General features: G+C 33.6%; 8 protein-coding genes and 1 long non-coding RNA gene across 11 annotated transcripts; 4 read left to right on the top strand and 5 right to left on the bottom strand.

The window, feature by feature from the left end:
- The first annotated feature begins 803 nt into the window (after positions 1-803).
- On the top strand, positions 804-1,597 carry LOC135848608 (uncharacterized). The gene is made up of 3 exons (XM_065368545.1): positions 804-1,013; positions 1,112-1,329; positions 1,399-1,597. The coding sequence occupies exons 1-3, from the start codon at positions 938-940 to the stop codon at positions 1,510-1,512; spliced, it is 408 nt and encodes a 135-aa protein (XP_065224617.1). The 5' UTR covers positions 804-937; the 3' UTR covers positions 1,513-1,597.
- Positions 1,598-1,769: 172 nt separating this feature from the next.
- Positions 1,770-5,898, bottom strand: Sec3 (exocyst complex component Sec3). Of its 2 annotated transcripts, none has more exons than XM_065368540.1 (16): positions 5,681-5,898; positions 5,432-5,598; positions 5,276-5,368; positions 5,103-5,198; positions 4,935-5,043; positions 4,682-4,857; positions 4,380-4,607; positions 4,063-4,305; positions 3,755-3,983; positions 3,446-3,687; positions 3,158-3,348; positions 2,865-3,075; positions 2,647-2,800; positions 2,435-2,580; positions 2,174-2,368; positions 1,770-2,105 (listed from the first exon to the last, which is right to left on the bottom strand). In XM_065368540.1, the coding sequence occupies exons 2-16, from the start codon at positions 5,594-5,596 to the stop codon at positions 1,953-1,955; spliced, it is 2,631 nt and encodes an 876-aa protein (XP_065224612.1). In that variant the 5' UTR covers positions 5,597-5,598; positions 5,681-5,898; the 3' UTR covers positions 1,770-1,952. The 2 variants fall into 2 exon arrangements, with proteins under 2 accessions (XP_065224612.1, XP_065224611.1); XM_065368539.1 differs by having other exon boundaries at positions 5,692-5,898.
- Positions 5,899-6,448: 550 nt separating this feature from the next.
- On the bottom strand, positions 6,449-7,966 carry Rrp4. Its single transcript, XM_065368542.1, has 6 exons — positions 7,697-7,966; positions 7,386-7,623; positions 7,180-7,314; positions 6,932-7,111; positions 6,720-6,851; positions 6,449-6,629 (listed from the first exon to the last, which is right to left on the bottom strand). Exons 1-6 carry the CDS (start codon positions 7,819-7,821, stop codon positions 6,543-6,545), a joined length of 897 nt encoding a protein of 298 aa, XP_065224614.1. The 5' UTR covers positions 7,822-7,966; the 3' UTR covers positions 6,449-6,542.
- A 145-nt stretch (positions 7,967-8,111) lies between these two features.
- Positions 8,112-9,220, top strand: LOC135848611 (uncharacterized). Its single transcript, XR_010559395.1, has 3 exons — positions 8,112-8,335; positions 8,404-8,703; positions 8,777-9,220. It is a non-coding gene; the product is annotated as an uncharacterized LOC135848611 (long non-coding RNA).
- Positions 9,221-9,484: 264 nt separating this feature from the next.
- Positions 9,485-11,694, bottom strand: Tsp96F (Tetraspanin 96F). The gene is made up of 5 exons (XM_065368543.1): positions 11,412-11,694; positions 11,110-11,304; positions 10,864-11,040; positions 10,570-10,782; positions 9,485-10,495 (listed from the first exon to the last, which is right to left on the bottom strand). Exons 1-5 carry the CDS (start codon positions 11,475-11,477, stop codon positions 10,346-10,348), a joined length of 801 nt encoding a protein of 266 aa, XP_065224615.1. The 5' UTR covers positions 11,478-11,694; the 3' UTR covers positions 9,485-10,345.
- A 715-nt stretch (positions 11,695-12,409) lies between these two features.
- Positions 12,410-14,004, top strand: Ubc6 (ubiquitin conjugating enzyme 6). The gene is made up of 4 exons (XM_065368544.1): positions 12,410-12,717; positions 13,066-13,146; positions 13,217-13,421; positions 13,491-14,004. Exons 1-4 carry the CDS (start codon positions 12,674-12,676, stop codon positions 13,614-13,616), a joined length of 456 nt encoding a protein of 151 aa, XP_065224616.1. The 5' UTR covers positions 12,410-12,673; the 3' UTR covers positions 13,617-14,004.
- Positions 13,862-17,755, bottom strand: LOC135848604 (TGF-beta-activated kinase 1 and MAP3K7-binding protein 1-like). Its single transcript, XM_065368541.1, has 9 exons — positions 17,604-17,755; positions 16,050-16,178; positions 15,727-15,961; positions 15,526-15,658; positions 15,215-15,455; positions 14,982-15,138; positions 14,809-14,908; positions 14,481-14,715; positions 13,862-14,402 (listed from the first exon to the last, which is right to left on the bottom strand). The coding sequence occupies exons 2-9, from the start codon at positions 16,141-16,143 to the stop codon at positions 14,206-14,208; spliced, it is 1,392 nt and encodes a 463-aa protein (XP_065224613.1). The 5' UTR covers positions 16,144-16,178; positions 17,604-17,755; the 3' UTR covers positions 13,862-14,205.
- A 330-nt stretch (positions 17,756-18,085) lies between these two features.
- On the top strand, positions 18,086-19,378 carry EloC (elongin C). Its single transcript, XM_065368546.1, has 4 exons — positions 18,086-18,244; positions 18,478-18,535; positions 18,612-18,799; positions 18,871-19,378. Exons 2-4 carry the CDS (start codon positions 18,500-18,502, stop codon positions 19,010-19,012), a joined length of 366 nt encoding a protein of 121 aa, XP_065224618.1. The 5' UTR covers positions 18,086-18,244; positions 18,478-18,499; the 3' UTR covers positions 19,013-19,378.
- A 1,001-nt stretch (positions 19,379-20,379) lies between these two features.
- On the bottom strand, positions 20,380-21,905 carry LOC135848015 (uncharacterized). 2 transcript variants are annotated; one of them, XM_065367780.1, is made up of 5 exons: positions 21,687-21,905; positions 21,346-21,464; positions 20,846-21,263; positions 20,640-20,779; positions 20,380-20,568 (listed from the first exon to the last, which is right to left on the bottom strand). In XM_065367780.1, the coding sequence occupies exons 3-5, from the start codon at positions 21,134-21,136 to the stop codon at positions 20,481-20,483; spliced, it is 519 nt and encodes a 172-aa protein (XP_065223852.1). In that variant the 5' UTR covers positions 21,137-21,263; positions 21,346-21,464; positions 21,687-21,905; the 3' UTR covers positions 20,380-20,480. The 2 variants fall into 2 exon arrangements, with proteins under 2 accessions (XP_065223852.1, XP_065223853.1); XM_065367781.1 differs by having other exon boundaries at positions 20,846-21,228.
- Positions 21,906-22,009: the final 104 nt, after the last annotated feature.

Here is a 22,009-nt window from a genome sequence, read left to right as displayed (position 1 = left end):
GGAAGAATAAATTGAAGAAAAAATTATGTAAGTACCAAATTTCAAATTGTTGAAGCATAAATTTAAAATTATAAAATACGAAAGGAATGAAACTTGAAAGGTAAAGCTAATCGCTAATGGAATATTGGAATCATGCGATACATGCGACTAGCCGACTACCGATTGGCGATTTTGAAAAAAAGAAAAAGTCTAATTAAAATTCAATTTTCATTGTTGTCCATGTTGCCAAAAAAATCGCAAAGGCCTCCGCCTGTACTACCACTATAGACAGTATGAAAAAATAAAAAAATGATATATAAAATTTTAATTTTTATAAATTTTTAAAAATTAAAAAAAAAATTTCTTTTTTCAAATTCAAATAGTGTTGGGCAAATTCGCGAATATTCTTTTTTTGCTTGCGCATGCGCAAGAATATGCGCATATTCTTGCGCATATTCCGCAGATTCTTTTTAAAAAATTAGAACATTTTGCTTAGTTTAGAGATAATTGGAAACTTTCCATGAAAAGGTTTCAAATTATCAAGGAAAATTGGAAATTTATAAAGAAAAGTAGTGGTAAAACTTGTAAATTGTGGAAAATTGTAGAAAAATCTTTAAATTTTTTGAAAAAAGTCATCATTTTTATTTTTTTGAGAGAACATTCTCCAAGCATTTGAGCATATTCGCGAATATTCGCGAATATTCTCAGATTATGCGCATTGAGAATATTCTCAGGCCAACACTAAATTCAAATGAACGGTGATGCTCATTTGTAAGTAAAACGAACTGCGATTCATTTTTTCATTTTTTTGCATCATCCAGTTTTTTACTATAAATCTTTGAAGACACTTTAAAGGGCAAGTGATCAAAAATTTTGATAATCTGTCCTAAATTATTTAAAAAAAAGGTTACTACTGTTAAATTCCCTTATTTTTAATTGTGAATTTTCGACTTGCAATATGAGTTTATTGAAGTCATCCCTGAAAACTGGTATACAAACGGTGCGACCATTTTTCGTTCGTAGTGCCGTCACAGGTAAGACCAGCCTTACCCATATCAGGCTAATTTTATTACGCTGGTTATTTTATGTCCGGTGTTCATCGATCTAATTTCATTTCATTTGATTTCTTTAGGTTTAAAAGGAATAAGTGTACGTCTCAGCCATGATCACGGCAAACCGTTGGTTCCTGTCAATCCAGCACCCAATGATCACTTGAGCTTTAAAGTCGTGACTTTGGATGATTTACCAAAACCCGAATTGGATTATTATGAAGATTATAGGGCGAAACAAAAGAAATACTGGATGCATTTCTTCTTCGGAACGGGATCTTTGATCGCAACTTTATACTATGTAAGTATTAATTGATGGTCAGCGTTTTTTGTTTCTACGAAGTGAAATGCATGATGTGTTTTAATCTAGATGTGGGCATATGAACCTATTTTCTTCAACGCTTTTCCGCCTGAATTACCACCCAAAGAAGAAAGAATTAAAAGCTTCTGGGATGCCCCTGATGATGATGATGACGATGATTAGTCATTCAAAAAAATGTTACTTGTTTTTTTAGATGAATATGTTGCTTTGTATAATAATAATAAATATAAAAATAATGTACGGTAAATCGTGTTTTTGATCATTAGTAGGTAATTCCGTTACCAAAACTGATTACTTTTGCCAGTCTTGGTTAATTTTTACTTTTGTGAACCTTACCAATCGAAAATGGAATTTTAATTGACTGATTATGATCGATTTATGAAATGACTACTTACAATGTAATAAAAACTACAAATTCGTAATTGAGTGAATAGTTTATGCATACAATAATATAACAAGGGCATAATATAAAAAATGATTTCGTAACAGAAAAATGAATTAGAATGAATAACAAAAATGAGAAACTCATTTAGATAATAGATACAATATACATAATCAACATGATGAATTAAATACGACGATATTGTATAGATGAATCAAGATCAATGCGAACGGGCAATTTCAGAGAAAAATTGTAGAATATCTTCGATGGAAAATTCTAAACATATCATCGAACCAGGATAACATCTTTGAATTATTTCTTCAATAGATTTATATTGTTGAATAAATTCGTCTTGCATTTCTCTCCATACGACCTTAAAAAAAATTCTTGTAGGTAAGAGGTGCGAAGTAATTATGCTCACTCAGCAGAAATTCAAAATACCTGTAATAGATTTTCTTCTTCGCATAAATGTTTATCCACTTTACGATACAAGTGATCGAGTCCTTTTTTAACCTCACGAGCCGGGTATTCTCGTATCACTCGTCGAAGCTCTTGTTTGCTATAGGCCATTTGGTAACTAATCTCAGATTCTTTGACTCCTTGAGCTACTTTACCTTGTACTCCTTCGAAAAACAACTAAAAATGATTTGCAATTAGAAAAACGCGAATTTTCATTATTTTTACAAAGGAGTGAAAATTTACATTAAGTTTTTCTAAAGGACGTCCAAAATATCGGGTCACATATGCTTTCAAAGCTTCATTGTACTTCTGCTTGGCTTCTTTTCGGTGGCCATCCAATACGCTGATTTTCAATTGGGAAAGTAATGCGTGTAAATGATGGAAATTTTCTGAAAATATTAAATATTCAAAAAACCGCAACATTTTCACGTTTTTACGCAGCTGAATATCTTTACCCATTTTTACGACTTCCGGAGGTGTTTTAGGATGTTCACCGGCAATATTCACTATTGTTTCAAAAATTGTAGACATTAGCCGAACGTACCACTTATCTAAGTCAGTTCTTCTTTCAGTGTTTTTGAACATACTTTCGGCGGTTGTCGCAAATTCCTTCAACACATTGATTTTCGGTTAGAATTGAATCGGGTAAATTCAGTATTTCTTGAAAACTTACTTCAAAGTTGGCAACAAATGGTATAATACCACATTTTGCTTTGCGAGGGAGGCGAGCTTCTATAATGGATTTCTCTTGAATCTGCATGTATTTATCGTAACTTCTTTTTACATGAACTAATACAGATCCGAAAGTTATACTCAGGAATGACCCAGTATCTTGGGCTGACATAACATGTTCAGATAAGCGTATCAGCGCCGACATGCAGTATCTGTAGGGGAAAAAACACAATCAAGATATCGTGTAGATACATGCCAACAATACATAAATTTTTTGATAGTAAAGTAACTAACACATTATCCATTTTTTCATGATGTTGAATAAAATTTAATAATTCTCCTTCAATACAGCCGAATATTTCACTCATCATACGACGCACTTCTTCGTTGATTTTTTTCTCGATTTTTTTCTGCGGAATTTGTAAGTTCTCTTGTTCAATTTTGCGAGAATCTTCGGAAAATCCATCTAATGTGGTTTGAGTATTCTGTACAATAAAAAAGTGTTTTATTTTCACCATCAAAAACTCATAATGAACATCTTGGAGCAATTTTTACTGCAATATATAGGTATGCATGTCTTACTTTGGTTGTAGGACTAAGTACATCAAGTTGGAAGAAAGATATACAGAAATTCTGTTCTGATAAACACACCGGTTCTAATTGAGATAGAACGACTTCTAGAATTTGATCGAATCTAGCACGTTCTTCCAGATCGATATCTTGAGACCACTGATCTCTTTCTACTCCCAGTAAACCACTGCTACTGTAGCCTTTAGCACCGATAGACGTTCGTCTAGAATCGTCCCCTAAAGAATTGGCTCGGTCTAGGAAATAAATAAGGTTCGATTAGGTTCAGTACTTATTTCGTTGGAAAAATATCAATTCACTTACTCCCAATAATACGAAGTTTCGCCTCTTCCATGAACTGTTTTATGTCCCTTTCATATAATTTGGCCATCGAAGAAGTATATACTTTCATTAAAGCAATGTATGCTTTTCTTTCCATAACTTTGCACCAATGCATCAGAGGAGTATAGGCACTGAGTTCTTTATGGAACTGTGAACGAATAGGTAAATTCAACTCGCCTCCGGAAAGCCTCAGCTTACTAGTATCGTTACCCTGGAATAAAAATATTCATACAAAATTATTTTCATTTCTAATCGTAGTTTTCGAGAAATAACTAACTCAAATTATTTACGATATGAATGAAGAGGTTATTTAAATGGCGAGACAGAATGTGAGCGAACTTATTCTTCCACTTGTCGAATTTCTTTTTCTGTTCTTGTACAGCGGTTAACTGCACCAAAGCTGGGTGTATTTCAGCGTTCATCACAGCCTGTAGCTCTCTGGCAGCAACTATGGCTTCTCTTAAACTGTTTGGATTAGTTAAATCTGCATCTATGAGCGCTATTTGATGCTTACTAGAAAGCTCCAATTGATTCTGAAGAAATATGGAACTCGTTAAGTACCGACACGTTCTATGAAAAAAAATGTCTTCACAAAGATAATACTTACAGCGACTTTAATTAATTGAGAAAGTAATTTATCGTTATTCTTATTGACCATTTGTATGAGGTAATTCTTTTGATCCATTTTTTCAATAGTAGTGCGAACGTGGCTGAGAATTTCATCGTATGAATCAAGCTGTGTTTCTAGATTTTCAACTTCATTGATGGCGAAATCCAATTGATTAATTAATTCAGCGACTTCTTGTTCAGATGACAAAACACTTTCTAAATTCTCCTGTGAAAAAAAAAACACACATCGTAGTAATTCGTCCAATATTAACTTTTCGTATAATAACGATTTGGCATTACCTCATCTAAAACAGACAACTGATTGGTGAGTTTTTCAACAAATTCTTCGGCATTGCTAGCAGAGAAACCGATTTGTGACATCATTTTCTCCAAATCGCTTTCTTCTTTTTCCCCTAAAGCTTGGTATTCTTCTGGTTCAACGATTACCACATTATCCGAAGTATTTCCAACGTCTCCTACATAAACAACAGATATTTTAGATCAGATAAAGTGTAATTATATTAAAATCGGCGTTCAAGGTAAATTTGCATACCCATGGCGCCTACGGGTTTAACCGGAAGACTACTTCCGTGTGTAATAAGCCATTCTTTGGGTAAATTCTTAAACTCAGGTTTTGCTCCAGTCATTGAATTCATACATTGCTGAAATTGATAGTTAGATTAACGATTCAGTTTTTCTAAAATGATATGATTTTATTTACCTTCCAAAGAATAACGAGAAAAGTCTGTCTTTCTTGGAGGTTCACAGCTGTCCATTTATAAACTTTATCGAAATGTAAATCGAAACCTTGTTCGTCCTATAAAATAAAATGAATCTCTCATTTTTTTTTCATGAACATGAAAGTTACTTTGGATGAATTCCAGTGATACATACAGCTTTGAAGCTAGATATTCCATCCACTACTTTCAACGCTGATAACGTCCAACATCTTTTCTTCTTCAAGATATTTTTCTCCGTTTTCTTCACCTAAAATTGAATCATGTGTTACTTCAACCGATATTTTTTCGAGAATATTTCATAATTACTAACCTGGTGAATATAAAAAACCATAGGTGCTTCTTTTGTGACAGTTAAACACAGAAAATGTGAAGTCTTTTTTTTCTTGAATGGTTTATACACATGAACGAACGTCATCAAACGTTCATCGATCGGCCGGAATATTTCCGTTTGCAGAGAATGTCTTATGGTGGCCATAACTGCAATAGATATTTCAAATATAAGTTATTTCACGGTGGTAGAATTTTTTCAGGAAACTGACATCTGGCATAATACATATACTAATGAATTACTTGTATTCAACAGAAATGGAGAAGCTAGCAGCTAATTTATTTTCAACAACGAGCTGAAATGATCACACCATATAACCCAACAGAAAATACCTCGAGGTATTCAAAGCATTTTCGCAAAAAACAAGAAAAAAGTCACCAAAATTAACAGAAAAACAAAAAAGTGAGCGGAAAATGATAACACAGTGTATAGATAAGGATGGTGGGAGAAGCGGTGAAGGGGCTTGAAAGGGATTCAATTTAATGGATTTACATACGTCACAGGTGCACTTCTTGCTTCTACTGGCAATTTTCATTCTCATTTGTTCATTTCGTGATTACATTTTATATTGTTTCCAAAAATTTAGCACAATCACGTATCAGAATTCTTGCCAACTACTAAGTTTAATGAATGAATGATGGGAAGAAACTTTCAGAACAAAGCTGGAGGTGTTAGACTAGGCTTGCATGTTTTTTTTTTCGCAAACCAAACCATTGTTTTTTTACATGACCAAACCTAATGTCGGAATTCGTCTTGCCTATAACAGTATCCTGCAGTTTTTGACCAATAAGCTGAACTGCACTGGGAAATAATGGAGAGATCAATGATCAATGATCAGTGATCAGATCATCACCTTGAAATGACGAAAATCACACCTTAACGGTAACACAAATATTTCGCCATTCAAGTTCAAATATCAGAAAACTTGATAGGTAGCGACTAATTACACGTATTATAATTGGTCAATATTTTTTTAGGCTGTTAATAATAATTGACAACTACGCAAAAATTGTAATATATTCCTAAAAAAATTCAAAACAAAATTTGAAAAAAAAAACATTCAAATATAACTTGTAGAGTTGTGGAAGAATATTCACGAATCATCCATCATTTGTAATCTTCTTTGCTGAGTTAATATGGCAATATCTAACATAGCTTCCGGATTTAAGAGATCGCTGAGCTGAAAATTAATCATGAAACGATTAAAGTTCACAATACCTATAAGTAGGTATGATATGATACATATTACATTTCAGAACAGATTTCTTACATCTTCATATTTCATGGATTCTTCATAAGCGTAAGTAATAGTGGTATCATACAAAGGAATTTTGCTGGCAGCTAAAGCGAGTATACAGTTTCTCAAACGAGCTATGACTTCGCGATCAGGTTTAGGAATTTTCTATAAAAGTCATAAAACACAAAATGATATTAATATTATTCCCATAAAAAATTTATGGCGAGTCTTATCGAAAATCATACTTCTTCCAAATCCTGAGTGAATCCTCCGCTGCTATCGTTTTCTATACTGGTGGATGGACAGATCCATATAAATCCATTCATTCCTAATATCACGCTAGCGCCGAAAGGAAGGTGATGAAAATGAGTTTTGCATCTTTTAATTAAAGCTGGGTAGACTTTGATAAGGATTCCTTGAGAAAGCTAAAAACAAAAGGCAAAATTTTAGCAGAAGGCGTAATAAAAACAAAAACAAAACGGTAAATTATTACTTTTCCATAAGTAAAACTTCGTGTATGCAAAGATAAAGACCCATCTTGAAATATACTCTGTACTTCGGCGCTAATTAAATCTCCTTCTACTAAATATTTTCTCATCATCTGTTCATCTTCAGCGCTTCGTCTTCTCTGAAAGAAACGAAAGTTGAATCATAATAATACACGAGTTTAATGAATTGTTGGGACAAAAATTTACTTACTAATTCGCCACCGGGAAGATTGACGGAGCTTAGAAGTAGATTAGAATCAAGTCTAGAATTTGTATCAACTTTCCAACGTTTTTGGGTAACTTCAGTAATTCTGCCAACTACCACATCTCCTACTTCACCATTATATCGGGCTTTTAACGGTTTCACGCAGATTAATCGTCCGATTTCTTCTTTAATTCCAGCCACGGAAGCTTTCAGTTGATCATCTTCAGGGTATGTACCATGCCCGCTAAAGAGAAACAATATCGTAGAGTCCTGATCATTGAAATTTACATTATCGAGTATAAATAGCAAATGTTTACCGCATAAAATCACTCAAAGGAGACACAACTTCACCGGGAGTGTACAATCGGCATGTTCGGTCTGTAGATGCAACGGTCAAAGATGTTTTGTCTCTGGCTAAATTGATCAAAATATTTGGATCCATTGTTTCACTAGTTGATATTCTATCAAATTTATCTCACTTCTGATCGAAAATTTTTTACGGGAAGCATGAATTCGAATAATTCATCAAATAAACCATTTTAAGAAAGTTTGAAAGCTTCGTGTGTTAGTGCGTTTGCGTTATCAAAAGCAAAGATATCAATGAAGGGTACGTTTTACAAGCATGATCACATGAAAGGAGTGGGGGATTGCAATGGTGGTAAACGCAATGAACTTCGTATTTTTCAGCACTTTTAGAACGTGTTCTAACACATTTATCAGTGTGTTTGTGATTCAACAAGCAAAGAGGAAATCAATTTTGCTGAACTTTTATGTGCTTAGAAATGAAAAACATGTAGCGAAAACTTATTAAAATACGTGTAAAGATTATTCGAGTAGATTTAGAATAGTGAATTACTGAGTGTTAACCCGATGGTGATGATAAAAGAAGAGAAAGATGCACGAACTTCCTCCAGAAACAGCAAAGGCTGAGGAAACTGCTGTCACCACAAATTGATGTAAGTGCTATGACCTTATCACCACCATATCTATTTTTATGGATTTATTAAAAGAGACAATTTTGCAGATCTCTCCAAGGGGTTTTAAAAGATATGATTCAATCGACTGCTAAAGACGGACTCCACGATATGACCGAGAAAATGAAAACTGATATTCAGTCCATCAAAACAGATCTGCAGCTGATGAGAAATAGTATTCAATTGGTGAAAAAAGATTTTCAGCTGGTCAAGAACGATATTCAGGTAGTGAAAAGTGATTTTCAGTTAGCCAAGAATGAAATATTACTGGCGAAAAATCGCGTCTCCGGACTTCGTAATGAATTGAAAGCGAACAAGAACGAATTACCAACTTCCACAGACGATGCGAGGTAAAATTTTAAATTTCGAAATTATTGTACTTTTAAAATTTGATTTTGAATGCAAGCTTACATATTTTCGTAGGTACAGACGTTCGGCAGCTTCATCAAAATCTGCATCTACTTCATTATGGTCACCTACAGCATCAACATCATCTAGTTTATTCAATTATGGAAACAATTTTCAGAATGGTGTACCGTAAAGGCTAAAATGCCTTTACTTGATGCATATCTAAAATTATTTTCATTCCTTTTATTCGTAACTAGTATTTTTTTCGTGTGAATTTCATTTTGTCTGGTAGAGACTTTTCTTTTTAGAATTTGCTTTGCTATTTTCTGCGTGTTTCTTGTTAGTTACCTACCTTTTAGCTGATTTTCGTTTCCTAAAAGTATGAAACAAAATGTTACTATTATAGTTATAATACTCACTCTGAATTTTAAATTATATTTTTACTGTCGAAGCGACAGATATATTTTCTGTTCTTTTTTGTTTATGTGCGAAACGTAAATATACTTATTTGTTCATTGACCTGTTTGTTTTTTAGATTAACGCGAATCACGATTTTTCATTTTTCAACTGTTGATATCATCCATATCAGCTTCTTGTTTCATTTTGTAAATCCACTTGAATTAAAAACAAAATCAACTCTGACCGCGGTAATAATATCCTTTGAAAATTGAAAGGATAAGTACGGATTATAATCTGACCTTTGAACAAATAATCATGCAGGAGTACATCCTTCCATCTGTTTACAGCAGGATAAAAAACGTAATAAAATGATTCAACTTAATCTTCACAAAAAAATGATATATAATTTTTTAATCGATACAAAAACTGAAATGTACATAAATTATTATCAATTAGTGATTTAAAAAATAACAGATCCACACATAACATCGGTACTTCATGTAAGCTCAAGATCTACATAATATGGCAGCTTTAGTTAAAATATCATGAAAATACAATTTTTGTCATGTAAACTGCAATGTTACATTATGAAAATACATAGATTAAAAGTCTATATAAAATTAATAAAATTACACTTATATTAGTACAGTGACTAGTTCTAAAAAAAACTGACTGCGTCGTTCCTAACATACAGGTCAAAGGTTAACTTATTCAATAAAAATTATATCATACGTCGAAAATAAAAATATTTGATAAACCGTTCAAATAAAAAGGGAGACAAATGCGTCAAGATCAGCGCTTGAAACACTTGACTAATGGTGGGGTAAAAAATGTAATGTTTACGTGAAAATGCAAAGTCTTTTGAAAAAAATGTTCAGTTTTCACTCGCCTTATAATAATTTTCATAACATAAATAAACTTAATGTAAAACCAACTTTAAGTAAATGCTATGGTTTTGTACTTTGGCAGTATTTTTAAATTAATGGATTTGGTTAAAACAGCATCTCTTCAGAAAAAAAAAAAAGATAAAAATACGCATAACAACGACAAAAATCAAAAAATTGTCATAAAAACAAATTTTAACAAAAAAAAAATAAAAAACTAAAAAATCAGTTACAAAATAAGAATCGGGTTAAAAGCTGGAGTATAAAAATATTAGTATCCAAAAAAAGCGAATGCTTGAAATTCTGATTATCTCATAAATTGTCTATATTCAGTAGATTTGTTGTATTTTGCAATTCCCGCTTATTTATACTTCGTTACAGCTCTGATGGCACAGCATAGGATGAGGGAAATGATCAACGCGAAGAATTCTACGATACCAATTGCTATCGTAATTATGATGACAGTGTTCATATACTCTCTGAGGGTTTCAAGTAATTTATCGGAACAACCCTGAAGTAAATTCAAAAATTAATATCATCGATGAACGAATTTTAGGCAGAACTCACTAATTCAATTGAAATTACCGCGGAGTAAATCACAGGAGAAATCTTAGCAGTTACGTTCACTTTGACAGCATCATTACATTGTATTTCAGTATAGTGCTCTAAATCACAACAACTTTTCGGGATCTCATAAGGTTGTAAGGTCGATCGCATAGTCAATTTTAATTCATTTTCTTCTCCTTTCCATGAGCTTCCAGACCAGTCTTCAGGGCCATAAGCACCACAACATTTCAACTGTACAAAACATATAGTTGATTTTATTGTAAGAAATGAACATAATTAAATTACATAGGCAAGTTTTCCAAATATACGTACTCCGCTCTGAATAGCATCAAATGCATCAGTCCTCTGTGAATCTGGTTTACCATATTCGTACTGTACAGTACTACGAACAGTGTACCGTAGCAGATCGCTTAACTTATCGCTGTTGGAATACGCCCAGACAGCAGTAGCAATTTGCGCCACGAGGATGAGTAACAGTCCGCAGAAAAACTAAAATTATCAGAATAGATAAAATCGGTTTCCGGAGAAATGATAATCATTCTATGTAGTGACTCTTACCAGAACCAGTAAACGTTGTGACTCATTGTAGGCCCCGAAACATCCCAAGAATCCTACAATGAACAATAAGGTACCGGCCAGAAACAGAAGACAGATTCCTGAGTAATAGCTCGATTCATCTTGAGCCATACTGATGTAAAACGTTGGATCAATTAACATCCATACTGACAGAACTATTGTAAGCAGTCCGGAAACCTATGGAATTCAAATCAAATCAATGTTAGTCTTTTATATTTAATTCAATTTACGTTTTTTCTAGCATTATTGATGAAAGAGTAAAAGCTTCGAAAGTTTCAACTTACCCAAAACACCAAATTCATCAGAAACACCAAATACTTCATAACCGCGTAACACCCGGTCAGACTCATTTTGAAATGTTTAAATTTCCAATACGATTTCGAAAAGACAATCTCACTGCTATACTGCTATTATTTTCAAATTCAAGTTCACATTGAAATCATCAAAATTCGGCCTAAGTAATTAATTGTTACAGCTACAGTAAGATGCAAATTTTGTAAAGTACCCTACCTCTTCCAATATTCCATAAATAGTCACATAGAGGGAACTGGGGAAAGGTGTTTTGTTTTAATGCCTTTATGGCGTTTATTTTTATTTACTTTTCTTAGTAGGCGTTAGTTCATGTAACTTTTTAGAAGAGGGCGTTACACAATTGATTCTTTCCATTCGGACTTCCACGTTCCCCAGAGGGCGATACCGTCGCGCATTCTGATTGGCTGTTGATATTTCTGTGCTCTGGTTGTTTACATTTCAAAACGGGACTTTTTATCACAAACTTCGGCGATTTCATTCTCGTATTAATTTTCAACGATATTTCATTAATTTCGTAAATTTCGTGGTGTTTTTTTTAGTGTTTTTGATTAATATATGACTTCTAGTATCGTTATATGTTGTGAATAATGAATATTACCTCGAGTTACAGTGTTTTAGTGAGCTTAGAAGGATGAAACAAAGTTGCACGATTAAATGAATTTAAAGTTCTTTGCAAGTGTTATTTTAATTCACCACAACATTTACTCGATAGCACGATCGCAAAGCAATTCTCTATGCGTAAATTTAGTTTTATTCAATGTGAAATAATGAAAATATAACATCGAATTTGAAATCGCCGAAGTTTGTGATAAAAAGTCCCGTTTTGATAAGCACCTAAGAGCACAGAATATCACTGACCAATCACGTACCACGAATGCTAGCGCGCTCTGGGGAACGTGGAGGTCCGAATACGCTCTCTACAAGAAACACAAATGTTTGTTTACTACAACAAAAATAATCAGAATTCATAGACAAGGTCAATTTGACTAATTAGGGAGGCATTGCCACTTGGTTTTTCAGGCGAAGTATTTTTAATCTTTTTATTTTGTGTTCTTGATAAAAAGTTCAATATTAATTATAGCATCAAAAAATATTCGTCATTTTCTTCCATCCATTCATTCTTTATTTCATCAAGTACCCGTGATAAACCTTCTTTGTCTTATATTAAACTACTCGAGTTGCATTGTTTCAGTTTTAGTGTAATTTTTAATTTGGTGCTTTACTAAAGGTTGTAATGTCGACTCCAGCAAGAAGAAGATTAATGAGAGATTTTAAAAGGTAATTAGTCATTATTGCGCTACACTTATTCTATAATTCGTTTGGTCATCAATGTTGGATAAACTCCTTCATGCATTTTACGTCAAGAGTTACAATTTTTAATACACTTTCACTACCCTTTATTTACTATGTATCATTGTCATTGTTTTGGATTATGGTTTTGTGTTCATAATTTGAGCCATGATCAAAATATGAACTCATTCAGAAAGGTATTCTTTAGTATACTGTTTCTCTTCAAACTATGCTTTTTCATATACAACCATATTATGTATTTCTGTGCTGCTATTTCGAATATTATAGCATTATTTATTCGTAATGTAATCAATTTTTATTTTTGTTTGATATTAGGTTACAAGAAGATCCTCCAACTGGTGTCAGCGGTGCTCCAACTGATAATAATATTATGATATGGAATGCGGTCATTTTCGGGTATGCATGAGTCATAACGCACTAATCATCGAACGATTATTGCAAACTAACCAGTCTTATGATTTTGCAGACCTCACGATACTCCATTTGAAGATGGAACCTTTAAGCTAACGATAGAATTTACCGAAGAATATCCTAATAAAGCGCCTACGGTTCGCTTCGTCTCAAAAATGTTTCATCCTAATGTATATGCAGATGGTGGTATATGTTTAGATATTTTACAAAATAGATGGAGTCCGACGTACGATGTATCTGCTATATTGACTTCTATTCAGGTTGGTAAATGGAAAAACCAAAAACGAATGCATTTCGAATTCTTTTAACATAGTATTTTTCATTTACAGTCGTTACTTAGTGACCCAAATCCTAATTCACCGGCCAACTCGATGGCTGCACAATTATACAAAGAAAATAGAAGAGAATACGAAAAGAGAGTAAAAATGTGCGTGGAACAAAGTTTCGTCGATTAACCGAGCTTTCATAGCGTTGTTACATATTATTGTATATTTAATGCTAAATAACTTGATGCGTTTTTTCTTTCCCCACTCTTCTTGAATATATCTACATATTGTCAAAAACTACGCTATCATTTCGGTTATTCTTAAGAATTCTTTTCTTTCTGTATTATAATTGTGAAAAACTTTTTTCTATCGATTTTTATTTAATGTTGTATGTCTTAAGTTTAAAAACTATTGATTCAAAAAATTGAGAAATATTGTTTGTAGAAGTCGTTTTATTATTTTTACACGCAGAAATCTAATGTAATAATTTTTTAATGTATAATTTGTTATTTATAAAATAAATCGCTTGTAATCATAATACATAAATGTAGGTAATTAGACGATTTTAATGTCCAAAGAGTTGTTCATTTTGTACAATGAAATTCATAAGACGCGAGGTCGATGGCAGAATATTCTCGTGCACGTAATTTCGGCGATTAAAATGTTCACGTGATCAAAATGATTCAAGTCATGCACTTGAAACGAAGTTAACTTATACGTAGGAAAACACTGAGAAAATAGGAATCAACTAAGTGACGCGTGCACAGTAACATTTGCATTAAAAAAACTCGATGCCATCCGGCAAATCGCCGTTTATTCTAGCTTTTTCAACTTCAGCGTAATAATTACTGAAGTCGACGTAAGGTTTAACCGTTTTCGCAGAAACAAGAACGGATTTTTCGGTGCTGGTTTGCGATGAGTCGACGGTTGATTCTTTGGAATCAATAGTATCATTTGAATCTTCTTGAGTACTTTCTAAAAATAAAAAAAATGAAGAAAAAAACGATCGTCAGTTGACTTTAAAGGTTTAGACTAGTTTTTAGATAATTTTACCTCTGCTTTCTTCCCTTTGTTGCATCATTTCAAAATTCACCGAAGGACAAGATACAGGTGAAATGGCATGAGGTAGCGGGAAATTGAAATTTCGAATAAGAAGCGTTATATCTTCCCTTTTACTGACCACAGCACGTTCGGTTCCGGTACGACTCATGTAAGCATCATGATGTATTCTGACTACTTTATCGACCACAGCTTGAGCTACTCCTGTCAGCGTTGACTGAATTCTGAACTGTAAATAGATACTAAATTTAATAAGCGAACTACATTATATACTGAAAACTAGTATCATTGTCCAAAGCAGCTATAGCAAACAAAAAAATACCTGTTCTACAACCATCTGAGCTATTTCTTTATTTACACTGGTGGTTCCAGTAGCATCTTCTAAGGAACGATATAGTCCACTAGACATAAGCATAAGGAATCTAGAAGAGAAAATCATTTCAATTTGATATTCTTGGGAATCGGTATACAAAAATTACCGTAATAATTATTAACCTATAAGATTTATCGAGTAATTTGCCTTCCGTGATTTCAGGTTCGGCTATGACTGGTTCAGCGGAAGCGCAACTCAACTCTTCAAATTCTTTGTATCCTCCTTTGACTAGATAATTTCCTAAACAACGAGTATTCTCGTGATTCCCAAAACGAAATCCTAAAAATAAACACGACTCGTTGAATTGTAAAGAAATGATCTCGTATTGGCGATTTTCGAAGCACCGTATTTTTACCTTTACGAATATTTTTCAGAGACATCCCTAAATTGACTAGCCTGAGAACTTCATCTTCATTAGACAAATTATGATCTTGACTTAATGGAATTACTTTAAGCACCCCATCTGCGTCTGTTTTACATATTAAAGCTCGACAATCACCGACATTCGCAACATATAGTCGATCGTTATAAATCAAAGAAACCACGGCAGTTGTACCGCAAGACAGTTCGGTATTAATGGTTTTCAATTTTTCTATCTGTTGAGCAGTGAAATATAAAATCGTGGAACATTCGGAAGGGAAACAGTATTTTTTTTTTTCAATTTACTTGCGCTGGATATTTTTGGTAAGCTTCGTAAGGTGTTACATCTTCTGGAATTTCCATTTGTAGACTAGCTTTTTCAGCCAGTTTATCGCCAATTGCTTCCAGATAGTTTTTCTCAACAGTGTTGAATGCTTGTCTGAAATTTAATGAGGTATTATTTTCATTCAAAATTATCAGAAAGTAAACTTGAATTAAGAGTAGTACTTTAAAACTTGTTTCACTTCTTTATCGGATTTTTCCCCATCTAATTCGAGTAATATTTCCGCTGTTATTGTGTCAACAGCATATTTAGCAAATTGAACACCCTCGTGACCATCGAAAATACCATATAAACTTATCTTATCGTTATATTTAATGTGAAAACTTTGATCTTCGAACTCATGATCTTCTTGTCGATGATCGTCTTCACGATATACGGCATTTGTAGATAAACCGATACCTATTTTTAAAATTTGAAAAGTTATTAATAATATTTCAACAGACAGATTTTGATTATTTTGAGAATATTATTTAGAATTTGTATTTACCGGAATTTTTGCACACGGGTAAATCTTCGGTCCAACTACGTGCTTCCTGGTATAACAAACTACTATACAGCGGCAAATTAGCTCGTGTATTCATGTTTCTTTAGTCTTTAAGCAGCCATCAATAAGAACCTAGGAAATAAATAAAACCATTTTTATGAACGAAGCATTTGTATAATTTGTACTCATAAACAAGGTGCACTAGAAAATCAAGTTTTAGGACCTTGAAAAAGTGAAATTAAAAACATACTACATACTAGCATCGTGCATTGATTCATTTTTTACATTTAAAAAAAAATAATTTAAACGGTTTTATTACGGGTTCAAATATTCATTCGAGTACGATCTGATAGTTTTTCTGTAACCGCAATTATGACATCCCCAAGTTTGGAACGGCGGTTTTGCAAAATGTTGTATATGGGCATAAACACTCGCCGATATAAAAGGTTTCCTTTTTTGTAATTCACGCCATAACTTTTTACGAGTGTTCTTGCTGATCTTTTTCTTCAGCGGAATCTCAATATGATAGGGATCTTCGGACGATTTACGAGTCAGATCAGCATCGGTCAAAACAGAGCTCTTTTTTCTATCTCGTTTCATTTCCCAATCAGCATCTTTTTTCTCGCTTTCATTAGTCTTGCTTTTATTGTTTTCCGGAGATGCTTTAATTTTTTTATCACCAGATTTTTGGGCTTTTTCTTGATCCTCATTAGTCTTTTCTTCCTTAGGCGAAGGAGGGTTTTCTTCGTCGTTTCGAAAGTTTAAAGCTTCGCTGCCGTAAATTGGTTGCGCATTTTCGAACGAAGAAACAACTTGCGATAAATCAGAAGGACTCGACAAAATATGTTCGGCGGCAGCGGTGAAATCATCTTCTGCTTTTTTTTTAGCTTCTTCCAAACTTTCTACAGTTTCGTTGATGTTAGCCATTTCTTTTTCAGCCGGGTTTTCGACCTCGGTAAGTTTTACATCGTCTTCGACTAGAGCCTTCGCCTCGGCATCAACGTGTTGCACTTCTATCGATTCTTTCGCGTCTTCGGGTGATTTATTGCCCTCTTCTGGCGTTTTTTCAACCTTTTTAGATTTCGATTTGGGTTCATTCAATGGATCTTTCGGTGATTTCGCTTTGGAATCGGTGTTTTCTGGAGAATTTTTCACATCGCTAGGTTTTTTTTCCTTCGAAACGTCGCGCGGAGGTGAAACATTTGTGGAAGGCTTCTCCGCGTTTTCGGAGAAAACAACGAAATCATTAACGTCGTTAGGTTCCTCAGACATTTTGCAAATACACGTAATGAAATCTAACGCTATATTCAGAAATTAAATACGGCAGAATGGAAATTGCTAGGTAATCGAGTAATGTGTCCTCTTACTCTCCTCTCTTACGATAGAGACCTATCACGAGCTTTTAAATAGAAATGAAATCGGTAGCTCTTGACTCTTGAAGAATAGAAGAGAATTCGAAGGAAAATCCCTTAGCGAGAAAATTAATATCTTGTGGTGAATCGGCATTGTCAGAGTTTGGTTAGAACAGTGAAAATTTTAAAATAAAGAAATACTTACACAGAAGTACTTAACTAATGAAGAGCGGAATGTTAAATCACAATACAAAATGAAACAAAATCTTCAAAAATCGACGACTTGCATGAAGATGGACAAATTTTTCAGACTTTTTTTTCAGCAAGTAAAAAATTTCAAAAATTTTGTTTTTGTTTTCAATTTTTTTGATAAGTCGAAGTCTCTTATCAATTTTATACCTAAGATGCTGTCACAAATTTCAAACTCAAAAGTCCACTATTGAAATTTGAAAAAAAAATGGCTACCCGGTAAATACGTTACCATCGGTAGACCAAATTGGTAGACTTGAGCAGGTAGTACAGGTACACAATTTAGGGTAGATGTTTGACTTGGTTTGACTCTCTCCGGCTTTCTTCTCACCTTTTTACTCCCACCACTGCAAAAATTTTCTTTGTAGTAGTGCGGGTGTATGTGGTGTAGCGTTTTCGTGGTGTATTTTGAATAGTGTTGATGCCATTGCCATTTGCCATTTTCTATTTGTTTTCTATTCTATTCTTTTCTTAGTTTTCTTTCGTAGAAGCACTTAAGCCGTATTGTGACATTTTAGTTTTCAAAGTAAACGTGTTCATTTACTTTAAAAGTACCTTTTTTCCTGATTGTTTCGTATAAGTTTTACAATTCGCAAGGTAAGTTATGTTAAATTCTTCTATTCATTACATTCAAGTGTTTATCACGTTGGGGAAATTCCTGTCAGGATTCTGATGAAACCTCGACGAATTATGAGTTTAGTCATGATGACTAACAATTTCTGATCAGTATTTCTATTTATTCTTGTATCAGGCGTCAACGCCATCATTGTAGATTTGGCGTTGTAATTAACGTGATTTCTGTTCTGAACCTCAATTTTGCCTTGTTACAGTACTATCAAACAATTCGCCAAAATGAGTGACGAAAGAATGGTTGAAGATGTTAAGAAAGTAATTGATCTGTTTCATAATCATTTTCCCAGTTTATTTAGCTATAGTATTGAATATTGTTACTCTTAATTCATAGGAAGATAAAGTATACGGCGGATGCGAAGGTCCCGACGCGATGTACGTGAAATTGATTTCCAGCGACGGCCATGAATTCGTAGTGAAGAGAGAGCACGCGCTCACATCTGGTACGATTAAAGCCATGTTGAGCGGTCCTGGTCAGTTTGCTGAAAACGAAACCAACGAGATACATTTCCGAGAAATCCCGTTAGTATTTTTTACAATTTGAAAGCATGCCTTGTATTTAGATGTATTATTCATTCCATGCCTGTTTTCAGATCACACGTGTTGCAAAAAGTTTGCATGTACTTCGCGTATAAAGTCAGATACACAAACAGCTCTACCGAAATTCCTGAATTTCCTATTGCACCTCAGATTGCGTTGGAATTGTTGATGGCTGCGAATTTCTTAGACTGCTGATATATGTATCGTATTTCTGTTCTTTTTTTTAAATTTAATTACTCCTTTCCAATTTTTGAAAACACTTCATTTTATTCTGCAACATCGTTCAATTGTACCTGATACGTACGCAAACTGTAATGAAATGATTGTCGAAAGAGTTTTTCCATCTAAGAAATGAAATTCAATATCCTAATACGTCAGAGCAATGAGTTTTCAGCTTGGTTTTTACCTTATTCTTAATATTATTATAGTAAAGTTGAATTATTGTTTCTTGTATTCATAAGTGTTTTGTAACATGATTGTTGCTGTTTAATTAAAGTGTTTCCTGTATAGTTTATATATAATTATATCTGCAGTAATTTTTAATAAAGATTTTTTTTTCTATTGTGATGTTTCGAGCGTATTTGTATTAGTGTAGGCGTGTGCTGATTTTAAGAGTACAGATTAGGCCTTTGAGTGATAACTCAAGGTATTGGTTGTTCTAGAAAAACACGCGTTTTGGCTTTTGCCTAAAAGATGTGTTTTAGCAATCTGCCGTAAGTCAAGGCTGATTTTCATTGTTGATGAATTGATTGAACATTGGACTATCGTGTTTTTGAGGATTTCAATTTTCATCTGCGATAAAAGAAAAAGTTTGAATTACGATTTGAATTGAAATCTAACAGGATATGTGAAATGCTCACAGAATCTATCCCTTATAATGGAATCGCCGAACTCGTTCCTGGTGTTTTAATGATAGACGAAGTACACATGCTCGATATTGAAACATTTACGTAATTATACATTGTTCTTGAAAGTAACTAACAGAGGACGATGCGTTGTTAGGTAAAATCAAATGATAACGAAAAATGTGTTAGCCCAACACTCACAATTGATCATCAATTTGAAATTTCAGAGGTACCATAAACGTTCATTCAGCCCATGACATTTCAGTGAATTTACTCCATTGATTATTCGTACTTACTCTACCGTATAATAAAAGTGACATGAGAAGTTTAGTCAAACTCAGAGCTCAAACCAAAAGTATTAACGCCAATCCAGATGCTTTACAGTACAAATACCTTCCTTTTTTTGAAATCAAAAACTGAACCAATAGGTAATTAATTGAAAAAGTTGCAAATAGGTATATTTTTTTTTTTTGAGAATTTACGCATTTTATGAAAACATTACAAAATTCAAAATAATATTATAAATAACATATCATCTTGAAAAATTTACATCTAGATACATGATTGAAAAAACTGAAACAAAACACAACCATGAAACATCGTATTGGAATTATTGCATCGCATTATAGAACTGCGACTATGGCACACGTATGTAGAATAGAAAAATTAAAATAATTGGCCTCGGAAAAAATGACACTCAAAATAAAACAACAAAAATGACAAATAATTAAGAATGTAATCGATCAAAATGCACAGTTCTCATTTTGTACCACACTTGCTGAACATTGAAAATCACCGAAAATTACACAGGCAACTGACTAGAACTGGAGGCGGGAGGAAGAGGAATTCCAAAATACACCGTATGGTGCTCTGGGTCTGAATCCTTTGCTATTTACAAGATTTATGCTGAAAATTCCAAGTTAATTAAAACATGAAATTATTAACTATTACGTGGATAATATTATAACAGTGCTTACAACGGGGACAGCCGTTCTCGAAAGACGCTTAAAATGGCCGCTAAAGCATCTTTGTCTGTTTCTGCATACTCTGCATTACAGCAGTCTCCAGGAAGTGGGATTGATATTACAGCGCTTTCCCACAGCATGGCATTCTTCTCCTAAAACATAATGTGTTAACCTCCAATAATGCGAATTCAACTTGTCACGAGTTTATTATCTTTTACCAGAATGACGACAGAGAAACAGTTAATGGGCCCGCAAGATCGGCTAACGCACGCAACAAACAATTCTTCGCCTTTAGCATAGGTTAGTGACGGATTTGTTGACGAAATTTCTCGCCAGTTTGGCGGAGGATTGATTAGTTTAATTTGTTCTACTGTGCCAATGCCATTACCAGCCGGATTTTCTACCATCACAGCCAACTGAGCCGGCGCTTGTTCTTGGACTTGGACTTGCATGGGAGTTTCCGGAACATTGGAAACCAGTACAAATTTTTTTTTTCCATTACCATCCATAAATGTAATATTAGCTTGAATACAGCGAGAACATCGATGTCATTATACTGTATATTTTCGCGATCTTTTAAATCTTCAAAAATCTGCTTCAACTGAATTCGGTAATAAGAAGCCGAAATAATATTAGCTACACAAAAAATATATGTATTAAATTACACAATTGTAATTCCATACTCGAGGACATCAATCGAGATTTTTTTGTGATTTACCTGCGGTGTCTAGAACCTTTTGAAGCTTTATATCCGGGTCTGTACTCGATTCAAAATAAAAGTCTAGAAATTCGGATGGGTTTATCCGAGGTAAACGTAGTAAACACTTGCTTGACATCCTGTGAACAGAGGAAAACTGAAATTATAAAATAGAATTGGACCATTGAACATAGCATTCCGGCCGATCAATGAACGTTTGTGTGCATAAATCATTCGAGAAAAAGACTTCGCATTTTCTGTGTTTTAAAGCACTATGGTTTTTTATGTTCGCCAGGTTAGTAATTATGAAAGTGCGTACACTTTAACTGTTTTTGGAAGTTGATTAGCAAAATAGTAAGTACCTTTTTCGATTATGCAAAGCGTAGTAGGTATCTTACAAAAGTACATATTTTATGCATGAAGTTCCATCATCTTTTTACTTTTCAATCAACTTTGACCATTCGAGTAATATCATCCAACAAATTACCTACAACTGTTCATTCATTATAATCAGAAAAAATGCATAAAATTGCGATCAATGAACATTCTGAACTGTTGAAAAGTAATTGAAATTAGAAATAACTCAAATCAAATAACACCTGAAAAATCTTTAATTAGTGACAAACTGATAAGAATGATAAGAAAAAACTGGGTTCAACAACAACGCTGCTGCGTTTTGTTTGTA

The sequence above is a fragment of the Planococcus citri genome, chromosome 5 (genome assembly GCF_950023065.1).
Source record: "Planococcus citri chromosome 5, ihPlaCitr1.1, whole genome shotgun sequence".
In the NCBI taxonomy this organism is placed as follows: Eukaryota; Metazoa; Arthropoda; class Insecta; order Hemiptera; family Pseudococcidae; genus Planococcus; species Planococcus citri.
The sequence above is the reverse complement of the archived record's forward strand: the minus strand, read 5'-3'. Positions and strand labels throughout refer to the sequence as shown.